Genomic DNA, 20,122 nt, shown 5'->3' on the forward strand with positions numbered 1-20,122 from the left:
TACTCCATAGAAAGTATTCACATCTGATGTCTTATCTCAGATTCAGCTCCTGGGAATTCAAACTAAGAAATCTCAAACTCCTCTTGACTTAATATTTCTGTGCCTCTTACAGAGCAATAAATGGCATTATTGCAAAGGGATGCTGTAAGATATGTCAGTCTTTGTAGATTATACAGACCCCAAATCAAAACCAACATGAATTTACAAACAAACTATTTTTATGTGTGAGAGAATGACCTATGGGTAGAACAAAGTAGAAATAATGTCACTTGTTTTCTGCTCATGGAGATTTGACGTTTGTGGGCAGGTGGTACCTAACAGGTGTGACTATAATTTAAGAAGCTTACTCCATTAGTCACCAGGAAATTGCTATTATTAGTTTGCAGTCTTGACCTCAAGACAGTGTTTTATTTGTTTGATCTTACTGTAATATCCATCAGCCTTGGTTACTAATAGTTAATGGACTTGTTCTGTCTTCACCTTATTTAAAATCTACACACATGCACGTACATAAACAAGCTTTGTGTGTGACAAAGTTTGAAAGGGCATTAAGAGTGTCAGTGAAATGGCCTGCAGATGGATTCTTATGCATATTTTATAATTAAATTTCACAAAACTAACTTCTGAAATTACAAATGAAGAATGCTACATGGGAATTCAGTGTAGAAGCAAAGTAAGTAAAATATATTTTAAAACTTGAATCCTTTCTGCTCATTTTGTTTCCTAAATCACAAGCAATCGACACTGGGCCTTCTGGAACCACTTTGCTTGGCTTGAAGTTTCAAAAGGTAATCTGTGGCTTTATTGTATTTATTTCAAACTTATAAAAAGTAATCTTTTTAACCAGGTGTGGTGTTGCATGCCTTTAATCCCAGCACTTGGGAGGCAGAGGCAGGTGGATTTCTGAGTTCGAGGCCAGCATGATTTACAGAGTGAGTTCCAGGACAGCCAGGGCTACACAGAGAAACCCTGTCTCAAAAAACAAACAAACAAACAAACAAACAACAACAACAAAAAAGTCGTCTTTTTAAAAATTAGAAGATATTGAAGATAAAAAAATGAAATCTATAGGTACAGATAATTAATATTTCACTAACACCTTCTTTTCAGCTTCTAACATATCCAGGCCTGATATCCCCAAGAGGAAATTTCTGGTAGAAATCTGAAGACTATTTCTAAGAAAAAAATAACTCAATGAATTGAGACCAAGACAGTTTGCAATAAGGTAGGAATATGTGTGATCAGCTCACATGTACAGACACCTCAGTAGCGTTTATATAAAGATGGGTATCTGAGTTATGCTAGGAGGCTTTGCTTTCAATTCCCTTGGAGATGGAACTGTTTACCAGAGAGTTCCTTGGAGAGAAGCAAATATAATAATAGCATGATTTTCCCCCAGTTTTAGCTCATTGTTACTATGTGCACTTAGGGATCTCAGGAGGCTGCAAATGCAGAATGGTAGATTAACCTGTTCCATTTTCTCTCATAAGATCAAAGTCATTTTCAAATGTTGTCTCTATGACCCCCCAGTTCTTTATCAAAATCAAGGACCCTGATAAAATCAGGTGAGGAGTAGTTCCAGCAGAGTGTATAAGGAATTGACTAGGTTCTATCTGGGGTACCTCTAGGCTGTTTTGATCCTAAGTGAGGTTGGCAGGAAGGAGGATGGGGCATGTTGAAGAGAAACTATTTTCATGTAAATGCTGATCATATGTTCCTACCTGATTGGAAACTGTCTTGGTCTCAATTTATTGAGTTATTTTTTCATGTTTTACGTATGTCAGAATCCCACTCACAATTTACTTTGGTTTTTTTATTGGTTGTTTTATCTATTTACATTCAAATGTTGTCCAAGTTTCCCCTCTGCAACCCTCCATCCCATCCCTTTCCCCTTTGCCTCTATGAGGGTGCTCCCCCACCTGCCCACCCACTCCTACCTCATTGCTCTAGCATCCCCTCACACTGGGGTATCAAGTCTCCACAGGACCAAGGGTCTCCCCTCACATTGATGCCCGATAAAGCAATCCTCTCCTACATATGTAACTGGAGCTATGGGTCCCTCAATGTGTACTCTTGGATTGGTGGTTTAGGCCCTAGGAGCTCTGGGTAGTCTGGTTAGTTGATATTGGTGTAATCCCCTTCAGCTGCTTCAGTCCTTCCCCTAACTCTTCCAGTGGGGTCCCCAGGCTCAGTCCAATGGCTGGCTGTGAGTATTCGCATCTGTATTGGTCGGGTGCTGGTAGAACTTCTCAGAGGACAGCTATACCAGGCTCCTGTCAGCAAACACATCTTGGCATCAGCAATAGGGTCAGAGTTTGATGTCTGTGCCTGGAATGGATCCCAAGGTGGGCAGTCTTTGGGTGGCCTTTCCTTCAGTTTCTGCTCCAAGTTTTTGTCCCTGAATTTCCTTTAGATAGCAAAAATTCTGGGTTAAAAGTTTTGAGATTGGTGGGTGGCTCTATTTCTTAACTGAGGGCCATGTCTATCTACTGGAGATATCTCTACAGGTTCTATCTCCCCTTTATTGGGTATCAACTAATGTCATCCCATTTGGTCCTGGGAACCTCTTGCTTCTGGTACTTTTTAGTGGCTACCACAGTTTCCTTAACCCCCCCTACTACATATTTCTGTTCAATTTCCTGACCCTCTGTACTTCTCCCCTGTCCCTTATCATACCTGATCCTGCCCCCTTTCCCCCCTCTTCCTCCTCTCTCCCTCTCAGGTCCCTCTTTCCCTCTAGCTCCTGGGATTATTTTGTTCATCCTTCTAAGGATTGAAGCATCCACACTTTGGTCTTCCTTCTTAAGCTTCATATGGTCTGTGAGTTGTATCATGGATATTTTGAGCATTTGGGCTGATATCCACTTATCAGTGAGTACAGACCATGTGTGTTCTTTTATGTCTGAGTTACCTCACTCAGGATGATAGTTTGCTTTTTTATTTGCAATTTGGGATGAGCATTTTGGGCACTGATATTTCCTATTTTATGAGTCATAAAAGCAATGACATCAATATCAAGAACTATGTTTTCTCATGTGCAATTAAAGAGTCAGTGTTTAGCATCACACGTGACCTCTAGTTAGCACTTCAAAGACACATCATAAATGACAAATAGCTTCAAGAATGAGTGAAACAAGATAATAAGGCAGAACGGTTGTCTGCCCTATGTTGTGTTATGTGTTGACTTGTTTTATGTGTTGACCTGTATTAAGCTTACAACCAGATTATTGAAATGTGAGCAGAATGTTCCTACGTTAGTCTTCTAGGCCACACTATTTCTAAAAACATGATTTTAAGCATTTTATAATTGTACTCTTAAAGATAATTTTTAAATAACTATCAATTAAATTCTGTCCTACATTCTTTTTGATAGGTTGAACAGCTATAGTACCACAACAGAGATGTTTTTGTAGGCTGTTGTTCTTACCTTCAGTGGTCCCAGGAGAGAAACAAAGGTTTCTTAATTAATTAAAGGAATATAAGTGTCATAGGTTGCAGTTACCAAACTAAAAAGGAAAGAAAAAAGAAAAAATACAAATGGTCTAAAATAGCATACTGAAACTCATTTTAAAAGGTATGAAAACACAGTCCCCTTTTCTTTTTTTTTTTTTTTTTTTTTTTTTTTTTTTTTTTTTTTTTTTTTGCTGGTGGGTGGCAGTCAATGCACTTGCTAATAGTGTGTTTGGATTGTCGGAGGTCAGGCATTAACTCTGCAGCACTTTCGCTCTGAATACATTTGTCCACAAATTCAAGTTCATCTCCAGCACTCCCTTCCACCCTCTATATTACCTTGGTAACAGAAATTGTACTTCCCTGATGTTTTTAAAGTTCCAGACAGCCAAAAGATTAGCACCACTTTAAGTAAAGATGATACATGTTAAAAGTAGGATGCTTCATTATGATACTAAATTCCTCATATTAAAGGATTTTATAACCAAATGGTCTACAAATAGAGGTTTATAAGGGTATGTGTATAATCTTTAGGAGCAGAAATTATTATCTCCGAAAGTAAAGCCTACCAACAATATTAGCTATCTAGAAATTTTTAAAAACAGTCTTCTATAATATTTAATTCTGGAAAGGTATATAATTTTGAAACATAAGGACAAAAATAAATTTTCCCAAAGTTAAGAACTAGAGTGATGTCCACAGAGCTTCCCTCAGTGTTCCACGTTGTTCCTAAGCCTCTTCCAGCAACTAAGAAGAGAGCGTTCCTGGCCACATAAAAGGCATGAGTTATTTCATTGTATGGGTGGTCAGTCTAAGTTTTACAGACTTACTATCATATTTTAAATATTCTTATATACCTTTAAAGCCAATATTGTATTTCTTTTCTTTTTTGAGTAATACTTGAGAATTTTATTTGAATATTGTATTTCTAAATTCATACATTTTAACTTCTATCTTCCTACCAATGTTGTAGTATTTCCTTGTGTAGAGATAATCATGTGCTTATGATCATTATTTTATCATTATTTTGGCCCTACTTTGAATAATACTTAATGATTATATATGTCAGTGTGCTCTAATGCACATCTTATATATGTGTGTGTATGTATGTATGTTTATGTATAATATATACACATATGCAATACATATATCACACATGTGCATATAGATATAGTTTTCAATACAGCTTCAGGCTTTGCAAAGTAAGTGACAATTCATTTTGCATTAGTTGTCTGGCATTGATACAAAAAATATCACAAACCATTTAGCTTAAATAACATGGTGTTTTTTTCATAGTTCTAGAAACAAGAAAAAATATCTGATAACTTTTTCTGTGGTTCTTTTACGGCTGTTGCTGTTGCTCCCAGTACAGGGGAACACCAGGGCCAAGAAGTGAGATGGGTGGGTAGGGTAGGAGGGGTAGGGTATGGGGGACTTTCAGGATAGCATTTGAAATGTAAATGAAGAAATTACCTAATAAGAAACTGGAAAAAGAAAAAAAAATGGATCAATTCACATTCTTCTACATGATAACTACCAGTTGTGCCAGCACCATTTGTTGAAAATGCTGTCTTTTTTCCCACTGGATGATTTTAGCTCCTTTGTCAATGATCAAGTAACCATAGGTCTGTGGGTTCATTTCTGGGTCTTCACTTCTATTTCATTGATCTACCTGTTTGTCATTGTACCAGTACCATGCGGTTTTTGTCAAAATTGATCTGTAGTACAGCTTGAGGTCAGGCATGGTGATTCCCCCAGAGGTTCTTTTATTGTTGAGAATAGTTTTTGCTATCCTAGGTTTTTTTGTTATTTCATATTAATTTGCAAATTGCCCTTTCGAACTCAGTGAAGAATTGAATTGGAATTTTGATGGGGATTGCATTAAATCTGTAGATTGCTTTCGGCAGGATAGCCATTTTTACTATATTAATTCTGCCCATCCATGNGCATGGGAGATCTTTCCATCTTCTGAGATCTTCTTTGATTTCTTTCTCCAGAGGCTTGAAGTTCTCGTCAACTGAAGATGTTTCACTTCCTTAGTTAGAGTCACACCAAGGTATTTTATATTCTTTGTGACTATTGTGAAGGATGTTGCTTCCCTAACTTCTTTTTCATCCTGTTTATTTTTTGTGTAGAGAAAGGTCATTGATTTGTTTGAGTTAATTTTATATCCAGCTACTTCACTGAAGCTGTTTATCAGATTTAGGAGTTCACTGGTGGAATTTTTAGGGATATATATATATATATATATATATATATATATATATGATTATATCATCTGCAAATAGTGGTATTTTGCCTTCTTCCTTTCCAATTTGTATCCCCTTGATCTCCTTTTGTTGTTGAATTGCTCTGGCTAGGACTTCAAGTACAATGTTGAATAGGTATGGGGAGAGTCAACAGCCTTGTCTAGTCCCTGAATTTAGTGGGATTGCTTCAAGTTTCTCTCCACTTAGTTTGATGTTGGCTATTGGTTAGCTGTACATTGCTTTTATTATGTTTAGGTATGGGCCTTGAATTTCTGATCTTTCCATAACTTTTATCATGAAGAGGTATTGGATTTTGTCAATGCTTTTTCAGCATCTACCGAGATGATCATGTGACTTTTGTCTTGAGTTTGCTTATATAGTGAATTACGTTGATGAATTTCCATATATTAAACCATCCCTGCATCCCTGGGATGAAGCCTACTTGGTCATGATGGATGATCATTATGATGTGTTCTTGGATTCGGTTTGAGAGGATTTAATTGAGTATTTTTGCATCAATATTCATAAGGGAAATTGTTCTGAAGTTCTCTTTCTTTGTTGGATCTTTGTGTAGTTTAAGTATCAGAGTAATTGTGGGTTGATAGCACGAATTGGGTAGAGTACCTTCTGTTTCTATTTATTGGAATAGTTTGAGGAGAATTGGAATTAGGTTTTCTTTGAAGGTCTGATAGAACTCTGAACTAAACCCATCTGGACCTGGACTTTTTTTTTTTTTTTTGCTTGGGAGACTGTTAATGACTGCTTCTATTTCTTTAGGGGAAATGGGACTGTTAAGATCGTTAGGAAGTTGTCCATTTCACCCAGGTTTTCCAGTTTAGTTGATTATAGCCCTTTGTAGTAGGATCTGATGATGTTTTGGATTTCCTCAGGTTCTGTTGTTATGTCTCCTTTTTAATTTCTGCTTTTGTTAATTAGGATACTGTCCCTGTGCCCTCTAGTTTGTCTGGCTAAGGATTTATCTATCTTGTTGATTTTCTCAAAGATCCAGCTCCTAGTTTGGTTGATTCTTTGAATAGTTCTTTTTGTTTCCACTTGGTTGATTTCAGACCTAAGTTTGATTATTTCCTGCCATCTACTCCTCTTGGGTGAATTTTCTTTCTTTTGTTCTAGAGCTTCTAGATGTGCTGTCAGGCTGCTAGTGTATGCTCTCTCTAGTTTCTTTTTGGAGGCACTCAGAACTATGTGTTTTTCTCTTAGGACTGCTTTCATTGTGTTCCATAAGTTTGGGTATGTTGTGGCTTCATTTTCTTTAACCTCTAAAAAAATATTTAATTTCTTTCTTTATTTCTTCCTTGACCAAGATATCATTGAGTAGTGTGTTGTTCAGATTCCATGTGAATGTTGGCTTTTATTATTTATGCTGTTATTGAATATAAGCATTAGTCTGTGGTGATCTGATAGATTGCATGGGATTATTTCAATATTTTTGTATTTGTTAAGGCCTGTTTTCTGACCGATTATATGGTCAATTTTGGAGGAGGTACAATGAGGTGCTGAAAAGAAGGTTTATCCTTTTTTTTTTTTTTTAAGATAAAATGTTCTGTAGACATCTGTTAAATCCATTTGTTTCATAACTTCTGCTAGTGTCCATGTGTCTCTGTTTAGTTTCTGTTTCCAGGATGTGTCCATTGGTGAGAGTGGGGTGTTGAAGTCTCCCACTATTATTGTGTAAGGTGCAATGTGTGCTTTGAGCTTTATTATAGTTATTTTTATAAATGTGGATGCCCTTGCATTTGGAGCATAGATATTCAGAATTGAGAGTTCATCTTGGAAGATTTTACCTTTGATGAATATGAAGTCCTCCTCCTTGTCTTTTTTGATAAGTTTGGGTGGGTTGGAAGTAAATTTTATTCAATATTAGAATGGCTACTCCAGCTTGTTTCTTCGGACCTTTTGCTTGGAAAATTGTTTTCCAGCCTTTTACTCTGAGGTAGTGTCTCTCTTTGTTCCTGAGGTGGGTTTCCTGTAAGCAGCAAAACGTTGGGTCCTGTTTGTGTAGCCAGTCTGTTAGTCTATATCTTTCTATTGGGGAATTGGGTCCATTGATGTTAAGAGAAATTAAAGAAAAATAATTGTTGCTTCATGTCACTTTTGTTGTTAAAGTTGGGATTCTGTTCTTGCTGCTGTCTTCTTTTTGGTTTCTTGAAGGATTACTTTCCTGCTTTTTCTAGAGTGTAGTTTCCATCTTTGTGTTAGTGTTTTCCCTTTATTATCCTTTGAAGGTCTGGATTCGTGGAAAGATATTGTGTGAATTTTGTTTTGTCATGAAATACTTTGTTTATTCCATCTATGGTAATTGAGACTTTTGCTGGGTATAGTCACCTGGGCTGTCATTTGTGTTCTCTTAGTGTCTGTATAACATCTGTCCAGGATCTTCTGGCTTTCATAGTCTCTGGTGAGAAGTCTGGAGTAATTTTAATAAGCCTGCCTTTATATGTTACTTGACCTTTTTCCCTTACTGATTTTGCTATTCTGTCTTTATTTAGTGCATTTGTTGTTCTGATTATTATGTGTAGGGAGGAATTTCTTTTCTGGTCCAGTCTATTTGGAGTTCTGTAGGCTTCTCATGGGCATCTCTTTCTTTAGGTTTGGGAAGTTTTCTTGTATAATTTTGTTGAAGATATTTCCTGGCCCTTTAAGTTGAAAAATCTTCATTCTCATCTACTCCTATTATCCATAGGTTTGGTCTTCTCATTGTGCCCTGGATTTCCTGTATGTTTTGAGTTAGGACCTTTTTGCATTTTGCATTTTCTTTGATTGTTGTGTCCATGTTTTCTATGGAATCTTCTGCACCTGAGATTCTCTCTTCCATCTCTTGCATTCTGTTGCTGATACTCACATCTATGTTTCCTGTTTTCTTTCCTAGGGTTTCTATCTCCAGAGTTGTCTCTTTTTGGGATTATTTTTATTGTTTCTACTTCCCTTTTTAGATCTTGGATGGTTTTGTTCAATTCCATCACCTGTTTGGTTCTGTTTTACTATAATTTTTTAAGGGATTTTTTGTTTCCTCTTTAATGTCTTCTACCTGTTTAGCAGTGTTCTCCCATATTTCTTTAAGTGAGTTATTAATGCCCTTCTTAAAATCTTCTATCACAATCATGAGATATGATTTTAAATCTGAGTCTTGCTTTTCGGGTGTGTTGGGGTATCCAGGACTCACTGTGGTGGGTGTACTGGGTTCTGATGATGCCCAGTGTTCTTGGTTTCTGTTAGTAAGATTCTCATGTTTGCCTTTTGCCATCCGGTAATCTGTGGTGTTAATGTTCTAGCAGTCTCTGGTTGTTGCTTATTCCTCCTGTGATTCTGTTAGCCTCTGTCAGCACTCCTGGAAGTCCAACTCTCACCTGAGTCCCAGTGGTCAGAGCATTCTCTGCAGGCAAGAGCTCCTCTTACAGGGCAGGTGTCCAGAAGTCTGGAGCTTTGTTTCACCTCCTGAGTCTTGGTGTCAGAGCCCTCCCTGTAAGCCAAATCTCCTCTGGCAAGGAAGGTGCCCAGGGCTCTGCCTCCTGGGTGAGGATGAAGGCCCAAAGGACCCTGTCCAAGAAGCTCTGTTGCTTCTGTCAACCACATGCTCTCTTGTGTCACGAGGTGCTGGGTATGCTAGGGGTCCTGTGGCATGGAGAGTCATGGAGAGTATTCTGGAGCCCTTGGCTGCCTCCACTGGGTTCAGCTGGAAGATGGCGGGGCTGGCCCCAACCAGAACAGATCCAGGCCTCTGATCATGTGAGGTTCCTTTGTCCCTGATCCTGCTGACACAAGACTCTCCAGGATTCTTTGGAGCTAATGTTGTGCTCCACTCACCCTTGACCCAGAGGTGATCCCGAGGTTCTGAGGCATGGAGAATACTCTGGAGCCCTTGGCTCCATCCAGTATTTTTCAAGAGTTTATTTTAATTATGTTTGGGCATGTCCAAGTGGGTAGACCTTAGCAGCTGACAAAAAGGGACAGGAAAGAAAAAGAAGAGAGACAGCTACAACTCTGAGGTTGGAGTTGAGAAATTTCATAAGATCATCGATTGAGACCTCCAAGCAGCCACATTGTGGACAAGAACCACATTGTAGATAATAAGATCTTGGAAGAAAGAGTGAGAAAGCCCAGAGTGCATGTCTATGCATGTCAGACCAGGATCTGAAAGAAAAAGAGATGGAAAAGAAAAAAGAAAGAAAAAGTATGCTTTTGTGAATAACAGAAGAAAGTGCTCAGGTCTAAAGTGCTATGTGATTGTAGCTCCTGAGTCCTCTGTAATTTAGTAATGTAGATTGAGAACTCATCACTCCAGGCTAGGGAAATAACTGATCCTATTCTTTTGACCACAAGGAATTATCTTTGACTAATGGACTTCAACAAGGCCCAGATATTATAAATGCTTCATATAGAAATCTAAACCTGAAGGAGCTGCTTCTTTTCTGGTGGGATCAGGAAAACAGGTGATGACGATCCATCCACAGATGTATACAAGTCTTCCAATTCCAGCAACATCACCTTCTCAAAAGTCAGACCATAATGCCATTAAGGAACCAGATGGGGAACTAAACCCACAAATACTTCTGATATCCACCTAGGACAGGTCCAAGAATATGTCTGGTTTGTGGCCAAGGACATTGATCAAAATCTTCCATCCTAAATTGCCTGCAAGGTTCTGTTTGCTGACATGAGCAGCAATCTTTGAAGATGTAACCCTGACTGTTGTTAGGGAATTTAGGTGAGGCCTGATCTGGCTTCTTCCTGTTGAATGCAGTAATTGCCTTAGATGGCTGTTACATCTCTCTAGTAAGCCTATCTAAAAGAACTCAAAAGTGCATAGATATGCAGGTGCATTTGTGTAACAAACAAGTGTAGATAGGAAAGGTACAACTGAAGGAACACACATTGATGGAATTAGATTGCCATGGCGCTGTCTGACTATGGATTGATTGTAAACAAAGACAGGAAGTTAAAAGAACAGGTAAGTTCATACAATACAATGCTGAATGGATTACAATTAATGTTATAATAGCTACAAACCATTTCCACCATAAAATGCAAAAGTCCTATTCCAAAGACAGTTGGAAGGATAGTGTTTGGCCTGGTCTCCATCTAATTTTGAAATACAATCAAAGGAAATATTAGAAGTATCAAGAATATTTACACAACATTTTATTGACTGTTAGGAAGGGTATGAGAATTTGGCCAGTTGAAGGTCTGTCCACAAGGACCAGTTGGGCACAGAATAAGCCTCTGAATCCTTTACACTTTTATTTCGTTATCTGTTTCCTTGATTGTGTCATCTGGTGAGATAACTCAGTGTCATCATTTCATTCCCATGTGGGGAGTTTTTTGTTTGTTTGTTTGTTTGTTTTTTGTCTTTTTGTTTTTTAAATCGCTTTATTAATTTCAAATTATAAAAAAGTTTTTTTTCTAAAATGGGTTAAATTGCTATGCTAATAGGAATATCTGAGTTAAATCCAATCCAACACAATTTTACAAACATCAAAAGTTTACTGAAAAAATACCCCATCAGATATGAGCTTGTAAGACAGTAGCCATTTTATGAGCCCATAGAAAAATTTTAGATTTTAAGGTATGAGGCAAAAGTCATAATGATTGTCAGTTTCCAGTGTTCGGAAATGCCTATAAGGCCTCGCCTGCTGCTCCTTAGTCTTTCTCTTGACTTCTGTCCCCTGTACTACAAATCTCCTCGTGGGGAATTTATCTGTAGAAGGAGCACCAAGGCAGCACTTAGTCCAGGTTCTGTCATTTCAGGGACTGCCACTATTGTATCTCTCTCTTTAACCTTTGTTTTCATTGGAACAGGATCCCAGATCTCAAACCCTTTCCTCCCATTACAGACTGTCGCTAGAAAGAACACTATTCCTCAAGCTAGAGGTAAACTTCTCTAAAGTGCATTTCTGGAACACAGTTCTCTATCTACACTCACTGTTCATAAGTTTTATTTTACTATGATTTCATTACATTAAAGTGAAGATGCTTATGGATAGTGAATTCATCCTTCCAGATTTTGCTGCTCACCACATCTCAGACTCATAAATATTTTTGACTGTGTCTCTGCTCTGCACATCACTTACATCAAGGTTAACAGACATATTATGCATTTTACTTTTTCATCCTTCTTTTTTAGTGCAGTGGTGCTCAATCCGTGGGTCATGACTCCTTTTGGGGTCAAACAACCCTTTCACAGGGTCACCTAAGACCACTGGAAAGGACAGATATTTACATTATGATTTATAACAGCAGCAAAATTACAGTTAGGGAGTAACAATGAAAATAATTTTGGAGTTGGTGAGTGACCACACCATGAGGAACTGTATAAAAGGTCTGCATTCGGAAGGCTGAGAAAACCTGATGAGTGTTTTGAAATAGAGTCCTACTTACTTAGATAAGTTGGCCTTTAATTTACAAAACTCCTGCCTCAGCCTCCAGGGTTTCTGGGAATAAAAGCACATACCACCACATCTGCTGACTGTACTCTCTCGTGTTTCCCCTTCCTGCCACTAATCTGATTACTGAAACCAAAACCTTTGGATTTGTCCCTAACATGTCACTAATTCAAAGTTCCTACATGTGGTTTATCAACTTGGAAAGACTCTAAAATCGCCATCTAGCCGGAACCCATCTTACTCTCACTAGTTTTATTGAAGCACAGACCATCATTGCTCACCTAGAGCGATAGGCAGTATCTTCCATGATTGCCTACCTTCCTCTCTTGCTCCCATACTTATCTTGTGCTCTGTTACGAATGGAAGATCCACAATAATCTGTAGAAATATGGAAACTGGTGACATCATTGTTCAAAATCTGCCTCTCTTTAGAGTTAAAATACAATTTTACACTTTTTTATGATGTGAATGGCCTCATTCAGTATTTCTCTAACCTCAGTCTCCAAATTTATTTCATACTGCTTCCTGCTTCCTCAAACTCTGGAAGTTTTTTTTTTTTTTTCAACATTATGACCTTTGCACTTCCTTTGGCTGAAAACTAGAAAATCTGTAAGACTCCAACAAATCATATTTCAGAAAGCATTTGCATTTTATTTTGTGAAGACATTTGGGATAAGAAATTTTGAGAAACTAAAGATATATTTATACATTATTCACACTTCTAGAAATCCATCGCTTGGTTAGATTAGAAGTGTGAACTTATATCTCAAACAAGAGATACAAATGGTTAAGCCATATATTTTAAACAGAACTATATGGGCTTACAGACATGGGCAACATGGGCACTGTATAATGTATATGACTGATACAGTTGGCCAGTGGCCTTCATTGAAGATCAAAAAATGATTTAAAGCAAAAGGGAAGAGCATAAAATATGAATGGGCACAGATACCATCTCAAGCACTTGTGGCTAGTAATTATGTAAGTCAAATCAGAAAGTATATCCCAGTCAAGTAGCACTATGTATTTTTTAAGCTATTGAGTATTAAATATTTAGTTAACTAGGGCAGATGGTAAGGGCATTTGAGAGAGATAAAAGCATAACATATGAAAGTCACCACAGTGGGCAACACTTGATAGGTACTCATAGTCTTTGGCAAGATGAAGAGAAGTTTGTATTTAAGTTAGAGTTTAAGTTAAGTTAAAATTTGCTTACATAATTATTGATTCAAGAATTAAGGATATTGAGGACTGTGGCAATCAGTGTTTCTCTCTACCTGAGGAGTAAAGTGTGAAAAGAAAAAAATAACCTACATTGAACTGCATGGTGTTGTACATCAATGAATATTAAAGTGAATTTTATTTTCAATGTAAATTGAGGAGAAATAAACACAAAATATGTGGGAATAACCATATGTGATATGTATATGAATATGAATATATACACACAAACACACCCATAATCTCAAAAGATCTGTTAGTAAGAGAGTCTGGAAGCTTCTTCCCAGCAGCAGTGACCACACATAATATCCCAGTCCTAGTCTCTAAAACACCTTTTCATTTGCAAGAATCAGGGATCTTTAAGGAAATGGGTGAATCAGAAACAGATAAAAGAAAGTGTAAAATGATTCTAGAATATACTCTTGTTCCAAGAGAGATAGAAGATCTCAGTGATTGGTAAATATCAAACCACATTGGCAACACTGAAGTATTTATATGAAAGATAAATTATGTACAATTATGTATACAATTGTATTCAAGATAAGTTATAATCAAGGCAGGTCTCAAAATAAGTGATGCCAAACTTAATTCACCTTTCATGAAAGTTTAAGTCTATACTGAGCTAAGTAATGTAGTTAGTTATTCTTATATTTATATAAAAGAACGAAATTGATGAAAAACAAATAACTTTATAGTGATAAAGGCAAGTAGAATTATTAGTGACATTAAACTTAATGTCGAAATACAATAAAATACAATAAAAGATTTGCCAGGATTGTGTGCTCAGATGTCTTAGTTACAATGTAGTTTCACAGTATGACATTTTCTGAATCCACTCATTGACAAATTCTAACTGAATTCTACAATTAAAACTGAACTGTGATGCTGAAAGTGTTCAAGGTCAGGCTACTGTCTAGAATCCCTCTCCACAAATAAAAGGTTTCCAGATTAAGAGAGTTTGCAGGAAAGTATTAATTCCTGCATCTGCATCCTGAGGTGAACTTTTTGATGTGAAGGGTGTGATTGGATTAAGTGACAATCCTTGAAAGACGCTGTGGGTTGCATCATGGCACTGTGTCATGAGTCCCATGAGCGTTCTGTGTGCCATGGTTTTATTTTGTTCTATATTCACAGAAAGTACTGAAGTATTTATGATAGATGGGGCCTGCTGTTGGTAACTTCCTCTCACTGTTTGAAAAACATGCCACTTTTTACTTTCATTCAACTTTTTTTTTAATTCATTTGATATTAAAAAAAATTGCCAGCAACAATAAATCCCTAATTTCATCCAAACACTCCTCTGGACATTAGGATAGTTGGACTATTGATAGTGACTTCTAGGTCTGGTGTGGGCCAGCTCATCGCTTGTTAACATCTTATAATTCTGGCATTATTTCATAAAGCTTTATGCTTTTTTCCTAATGGTATTCTCATTTTGCTCTGCCTTTACTTGCAAATCATCTATGGAATGGTGAAGTTATCTCTATTACAATAAATCCAAGAAGATTCATAAGAATAAAGTAAATACTTGTAGAATTGGTAAAGATTTATTGACCTTCAAATTGGAGTTTGTTGAGCTAAAATTGAGAAGGGAAACAAATTATGAGGAATCCACACTCAGAAAAACTCAAGTTGAACATGTCTGTCAAGTGATAAAACTGTATTTCCAAACAGAATTGGGAGTTTTGGAATTGTGTATAGCATCCGGCCATGAAACCACTGAGAAACCAGCAGGTATTTAATGTGTGTGTGTGGTGGGGATTAGTGGGGATCTGTATGCATATATACAATAAGAAATCAGCAAGATTTTAATGTGTGGCATGCATGCATACACACAACACACACACACACATAGTACACTACACATATCTCCAGCATACCATATATTCTTAAATCAAGACTTGAAATAGATAACAAACAACTTTTCCAATTTCCTGAAGCCTGGACAGTTATTAGTTAAAACAAATCTGTTGTCCTACATGGTTATAAATAGCAGTAAGACATAAGAATACCCAGCATGCCAAATGGGCCTTCTAAATATAAGTTACCCTTCCTCCAAAGGCTTTGAGAAGAATGCATTATTTTGTGAAAGCATGGTCTTTATAAAGAGCACATGGAGGCAAAGGTCAGAGATTGTTAGACCAAGAAAATACTTGAAATATTTCCTTAGTCTGGGAACCCATGTTTTGGAGGCATAAAAGCTGAAGCCAGACTACTTAATTATTTTACCCAGTATCATATGATACACAAGCAATAATAACACTTAAGCCTGTGACCTGTCATCCACTGAACATGACATAAACTAAATAGCAAGAACTACTCATTGCCACTGTACTCAGGGACAAGGTAGGTCCCATCCTCAATGACTTGCCCTTCTTGCCACTTTTGGAGGGATGATGTAATCTGCCAACCTTAGCTATCACCATTTTTTTTAAACTGTTCTTTCTTGTAAAATTCACTCCAGAAATACTATCTCCATCTTTAAAATATATAAAACTTTTCCTTTCTGTAAATAATTCAACCTGGTGTTTGATGGCTGAGCTGCTATACAGTACAAAGTACAGAAACTCATACTGTGCTGAGAGTAAAAGGCAGTAAGCTGCACAGCAGAGGAAACAGGCAGAGGGAGAGAAGGAAACAGAAATTTAATGTGGCTTCAAAAATGAATATCTAATCATACATTAATCAGTACAGTACAAAACATTTCAACTTCCATTGCAAAGAAATATCTGTTATTGGCATTAACATGGAAGTAGAGGATAAAATGTCCCAGAATTTGCATGTATGTCTATCCTAAAAGTTTCTTCAAAGATCCCTTGAAAATAAGATGCTCAATATACACAATAAAGCTAAGTTTGTCACGCAGTCTTATAATGCAGCTATAAGAGATGCTTGGGCACTTCCAGATAGCTCAGTAGATAAAAGGCTTGCTCCCAAACTAGGCAGTCTGAGTTCAATCCCTGGAACCTAAATTCCTGAAAGTTGCCATCTGACCACCATATAATCATGGTGATAATAGGCATGTTCTTGTTCTTTCTACACTTCTCAAGTAAATCAATAAGGAATGATGATAGATAGATGATAGATAGATAGATAGATAGATAGATAGATAGATAGATAGATAGATAGATAGATAGAAAGATAGAAAGATAGAAAGATAGAAAGATAGAAAGATAGGAGAGACAGAGGCAGAAGAATTATAAATTCAAGGGCTGCAGTCTACCAAAAGTATTCAAGTCCATTCTAGACAATTCACTGAATTCCTGACTCAAAATAAATACTAAAAAGAAGTCCTATGGATATAGATCAGTAATAGACTTCAGACCTCACATGTACAAATCCTTATGTTCAATCACCAGTACTGCAAACAGTATGTAGATATATAGTCAAGTGGTTGGGACAGTCTGTGAAACATCATTGTCCAGTCCATTTTCAGTTAAATAAAGTTCATGTTTAATTTGTTAATCGTTTCTCTTCTCAATATAAATATTCTTATATTAGTAATTTGATAATTTTAATCTTACCTTTTAAGTACTTTGTTTAGTGAAATCTCTCATGTAAAAGTATCTTTTGGACTGGGCACATACCTGCAATCCCAGCCCTTGGGAGGTAAAGGCAGGAACAAGATGAGTTCAGTATCACCTTCTGCTATGTTGTAGTCACAGAACAGCTGAGCTAGACTACAGCTAATCCTGTAGAAAGAAGGAAGGGAGGGGGGAAGAGAGACAGAAAGGTTAGACAGAGAGAGCAACAGTGATTCTTTTGATTTACATACCAGAATGTTATATAGTAGATACATTCTCAAGGGCCACATTAATGCTTTCTTTATTTATTTGTAATATCCTGTTAATTTTAAGTTGTTTAGATAATTCTACTATTCTTCAGCAAATCCTCTTCTCTTTCTTTCACACTTAGAAAAGGAACTAGAGTTCAGACAGGCTAGTATATAGAAAAAGAAGGACTATTTATATTATGTTCATTTGTCATTAATAAAAGTATTATAGAAACATAGTAATATTCAAATATACAGTGAAGTGGAGCAATTCATCAAAGTCTTGAGGGGTGATCATCACACTGTATGCAAAGCAGCATCTGCAAAGCACATAATTGGCAGGGATTACACACACATTTAAAATATGCTAAACACAGTCATAGAAAGTGTTAGTTTTGGCTGAAAAAAAAGGCACATTAAGATGTATAAGCACAATTTTAACTGGAATATTCAGATATCACAAAAAGTGCTTGCTTGCAGCAGGAAAGCTCATATTGATGTGTAAACTGTATGTGGTTTTAGTTAATGCATTTCCACTCATTCAGAAAAGAAAAATGTAGCATTGTGATGTCATGGCATGCCATTCTTAGACTTAAAGCTGCTGTTCCTTTCCCATTTACCAAATATTGCCATCTGCTTATTTATCCTAGCTAAAACTCCAGACACAGTACAAGTTTCTCAATCGAGAGCCAGCAATTTCAAACATCCCACTATGGCAGATACTAATCATGTCCTCTGCAGCAGACGCTGCTTCTCAGTGTACCCTGCTCTTTAAATCTCGGAGCCTGGCAGTTTGACCTAGGGTCGACTGATAGAGACAGGTCTAGTTCCTGAGAGCAGGCATCTGTTGAAGCATTTTTCTCAAGAACAGACAAAAATTCTTTAACAGAAGCAGCAGCAACATTTGGAAGACAAAGTATATATTTAGTTAGTTATGATAATTCAAAACATAAATGTCATAAGCATCATATTTGCATGAACTATCATAATGAGTTCCTCTCTGTCTTCAGTTCTCTTTCAGTTAAATTCTCTACAAATTAATCTTTATTGCTTGACTCTAATCATCCTTCATTTTTTCTTTTTCTTTTCTTGTATCTTTTTCAAACCTTTCTTAGTCACAGACAAATTGACTTTTGGACATTCCAAACAACATGTTATAAGCATGTACCAAATACAGCAAATATCATTTATAAGTAATTGTGCTGGCTAGTTCCATGCCAACTTGAAACAAGCTAGTCACTGGGTAGGGAGAAGTTGAGACTGAGAAATGCCTCCAAAACATTGGGCTATAGGCAATCCTGTAGGGCATTTTCTTTGCTGGCTTATAGAGGCTAGTTCAGCCTATTTTATATAAGGCCACCCTGGGCTGATTCTAAAAGAAAGCAGGCTGAACATATCATGTGGAACAAGCCAGTAAGCACTACCCCTTACGGCCTCTGCACCAACTCCTACTTCCTGTTCCTGCTGTGTTTGAGCTCCCGTCTTGACTTTCTTCAATGATGGACTAAAATGTGGAAGTGTAAGCCAAATAAACCATTTCATCACCTACTTGCTTTTTGGTCATAGTGTTTCATCACTGCAATAGTAACTCTAACCAAGACTAACCAACTCTGCACGAGAACCAACAGAAACCCCGTTAGATGAACCACATTAATAGTAGTGTGGAAATTATTAAACATGTTCTCACTTTTGCATGTTTTGTTTATATTTTGGAACCATTTTTGAGGTATTATTTAATTTTCTCATAGATCTCTGTCAAAATTACAGTTACTGTTAATTATGTTTTTAATCACTTAAAGCTAAACCACCTTCCTGACAACAAATCTTGATTATAAAGCACACCCAAAATGCTTAGACCATACATATTTAGACCAGAAATGTAGGGTTTGGAGTAAGAACGTTTTATGGACCGAACATAGAAATCAAAGAGGACATATGATATGATTGAAAAGTCACATTCTGTGATGATTTACATAGATGATCAGTTTGTGAAATACTGTCTCAATATAGTATGGAAATAGCTACATATGTATAAAGAAATATTGAAGACAAGCTCTAAGTATAAAATGAAATAAACTTAGCTTAACATGCCCTAAAGTAAAATAGTATTAAAAATATCCCTACTAATTATGTAACATAATAACATTAACCTGTTACTTCATCATATAAATACTACATTGATAAAGTCATTAAGACATTTAAATTATCCGTGTACACTCTCTGGTGAATGTAGTGTATCTTTTCAACTTTTAAATATCCCCAAAGCATCAAGTTCATAAACTTCATAGCTAATTTATTATTTTATGCCTATCATTACACATTGGACCCATCCAATAAATTTGATCTTATTTTACTCCTCTTGTGATTTTGAAAATGGAAAAGTAAATAATAAATTAATTTTTTAAATGTTTCATAACCTACCTTTCTATTTTTAAAACAATATTTTATCATTGTCTTATTTATTGTATGAGTTCATATACACATGAATGTCAGAGGATGGCTTGTAAAATAGTTTCTCTCCCTCCACCACATGGAACTCAGGAATGCACCTCAGGTAAGAGAGCTGGCTTGCTGACAACTGCCCTGAAACAGTGAACCATCTTTCTGGCCCCTGATTTTTGAAAGCTAAATGTTTATCAGAAATACATACAGGGAAACACTTTAGTTTAATGGGAAAGTATCCATTTTAAAAGTATCTGTACTCCTTAAAATAATACAGAGCTGGTGAAGAAAATAAGACAATCATTTAGAAAGATTTACATAAGGAAGATCATTGCTAATCTTGGACTCTAAAAGCTGTTATGTTTTTGAAGTGGGTAAACCTAGGCTTCCATTCTTATGTCAGTGTTTCTACTGACTGTGGAAGATATTAGTGAGTCAGTTAACCCCTCTGCTTCTGTTTCTTCATTTGAAGTGCACTACCTATGGATAGTATTTCTACTGCTAATTAACCATCTCAGCAGTAATATTACAGGGATTAATCGTGATACATATATATATATATATATATATATATATATATATATATATAT

General features: G+C 36.5%; 1 protein-coding gene across 4 annotated transcripts in view; it reads left to right on the plus strand.

The window, feature by feature from the left end:
* The window catches only part of Pkia (cAMP-dependent protein kinase inhibitor alpha), a 64,958-nt gene that overhangs the window by 26,211 nt on the left and 18,625 nt on the right, over positions 1 to 20,122 (plus strand). The window contains exons 1-2 of one of the 4 annotated variants that reach the window (XM_029475494.1): positions 750 to 788; positions 1,111 to 1,225. The exons of 2 other annotated variants lie outside the window; for them this stretch is intronic. Coding sequence is in view for 1 of the 2 variants with exons in the window: in XM_029475492.1 (XP_029331352.1) it covers positions 736 to 788 (53 nt within the window). In the remaining variant the exon portion in view is untranslated. Of the gene's footprint in view, positions 1 to 735; positions 789 to 1,110; positions 1,226 to 20,122 lie in introns of those variants that run through there. One more of the 4 variants, XM_029475492.1, reaches the window with a different exon arrangement.

Source organism: Mus caroli, chromosome 3, assembly GCF_900094665.2.
Source record: "Mus caroli chromosome 3, CAROLI_EIJ_v1.1, whole genome shotgun sequence".
NCBI lineage: Eukaryota > Metazoa > Chordata > Mammalia > Rodentia > Muridae > Mus > Mus caroli.